Consider the following 1842-nt stretch of genomic DNA (forward strand, 5'->3'; position numbering starts at 1 on the left):
CTTGCAACCGAGAGTCAATCCCCGCGATGGGAAACAAGAAATGATCCTCACATGTTTAGAAGGGCATCGTAGCGAGCAAGCGCTTGCTGCTGTGCAACGGCCTGCCGAATCAAATCAGCGCGAGAAGACGGGGAATGCAGGGAGGGAGTCAGGGGGAGAGGAGTTAGAGACTGAAGAACGAAACGAGGCAGGACGAGCAACAAAGTGAAGGTGCCGTTGGGTAGCGAGCAAGAGAGCAAGGGAGGGGAGAGGGTGGCTGGAAGGCAGCGTACCATGTCTGTAACATTCATCATACAAATATTTGAGCTGGCACCCGCGGCAGAGTCATCGAACATGAAATCCCCCTCGTCATCTACAGCTCAAGAAGTCAAGGCTTGAAGCACAAGCAGGAGATCTGATACCGTCATCATGCTCATCAGGGTGGAGAGCTTGACATTGCGAGAAGACGCTGAAGACAACCCCAAGAATCTGATGAATCCCAATGAGTTATCAGGCATCCGCCGTAAAGTAGAGTGGTCACGTTCGGGTCGTCCATGACGAATCGCATTTCATGGGAGGGTTCATCCCCCTCCATCCCCTCCTCCTCCTCCTCCTCCTCCTCCTCCTCTGCTCCATTCATCTTCGCGTCCGGCGCGCTTTGACTACAATTCGCTATCATCTCTCGCACGGCATCGTCTGCGAGGACCTGAACAGCTTCAGGAAGCGAGGGCGAAGCAATGCACGTGCTACCTGACAGTAGATGCAAGGGTGAGGGAAAGCCGATGTGTCTCTCGAAATAGCATGCACGATGACAGATCTCCAGTGCAGTTTGACTGTCTCATCCAATCGCTCATCATTTCTCCAGATGATTTGATGCGTGGTCAGGAACAAGGTTCCTTGTCCAAATGCAGGTCTGGATGCAAATTCAATTCAGGAAGGAAAAGAATCAAGCAGAGATCTGAACTCATCCTCAATAAAAACAAAGCCACGAACATCAACAACAACCTCAAACATCAACAACCGCTCCTGGAAACAATTCCGAAGAACAAAACAGCCAAGATGGTTGTGAAGCAATCATCAATCGTCATATAATCTGAGAGCCCATGCTCACCTGTCATCGGCATACAGGCTTACTCTCTGCTTGATGAATTTCACCTCCTCCTCTTCTCCCATGCTCGGCATCGTCTGCCCGCTCGAAAGCCCATCGCCCTCCGCCATTGCTGCACGGGCTGCTAGCTCTTCGCCCTCATACCCCTACTTCCTCGTAAAGCTTTCTTTTTAGTCTTTTTATTGTTTTTAGTAATGTTATGCAATCGTTCGGCATATGATCTGCAGCACTTACGATTTCTCATAGGACCATAAAGACATATTGATAGGACCTTCCTAGTACCTTCGTTCGGCCAGTCGTAGTCCCCAATGCTGCTCGGGGTTGAAGGCGTACAATGCTATATCCAGTGGAGAGGGGAGGGGAAGAAGAGAGCATAGGAGGAGGAGGAGGAGGAGGAGGAGAACAGAGTCGAAGAGAGAATAGGAGTGGCAGAGTAGCTGATCCAGAGATTTCTCCCTGGGTTGCTTGCCATGATCGCGGAGGTTGCTGAATGTTGGTGGTGCAGGATTGGAGGAATGTGAGAGGAGCGCTTGTGGTGAGGGCGGGCAGTCAGACAGCAGGTCGGCACTGACAACAGAGCATGGCGGAATCCTTGGATTCGGGAAGCCTGCGAGAGAAAATGTCGAGCAGTGCAGGGAGAGCGATGAACAAAGTCAAGAGCGTCATGGCGCCGACCTCCATTGCCAACGCCGGAGTGGCTGCATCGGAGCTCATCGGCGTCGTTGCAGCCGGTGCCATGGCTACCTCCGAGCAGC

General features: G+C 52.1%; 1 protein-coding gene across 1 annotated transcript; it reads right to left on the bottom strand.

Moving 5' to 3' along the window:
• Positions 1–47: 47 nt before the first annotated feature.
• GUITHDRAFT_122575 (hypothetical protein) lies at positions 48–1161 on the bottom strand (the record flags this gene model as incomplete). The annotated part of the gene is made up of 6 exons (XM_005818143.1): positions 48–101; positions 273–352; positions 402–468; positions 521–685; positions 730–892; positions 1091–1161. 6 exons carry the CDS (start codon positions 1159–1161, stop codon positions 48–50), a joined length of 600 nt encoding a protein of 199 aa, XP_005818200.1.
• Between the last annotated feature and the right edge of the window lie 681 nt (positions 1162–1842).

Source organism: Guillardia theta, assembly GCF_000315625.1.
Source record: "Guillardia theta CCMP2712 unplaced genomic scaffold GUITHscaffold_370, whole genome shotgun sequence".
Taxonomy (NCBI): Eukaryota; class Cryptophyceae; order Pyrenomonadales; family Geminigeraceae; genus Guillardia; species Guillardia theta.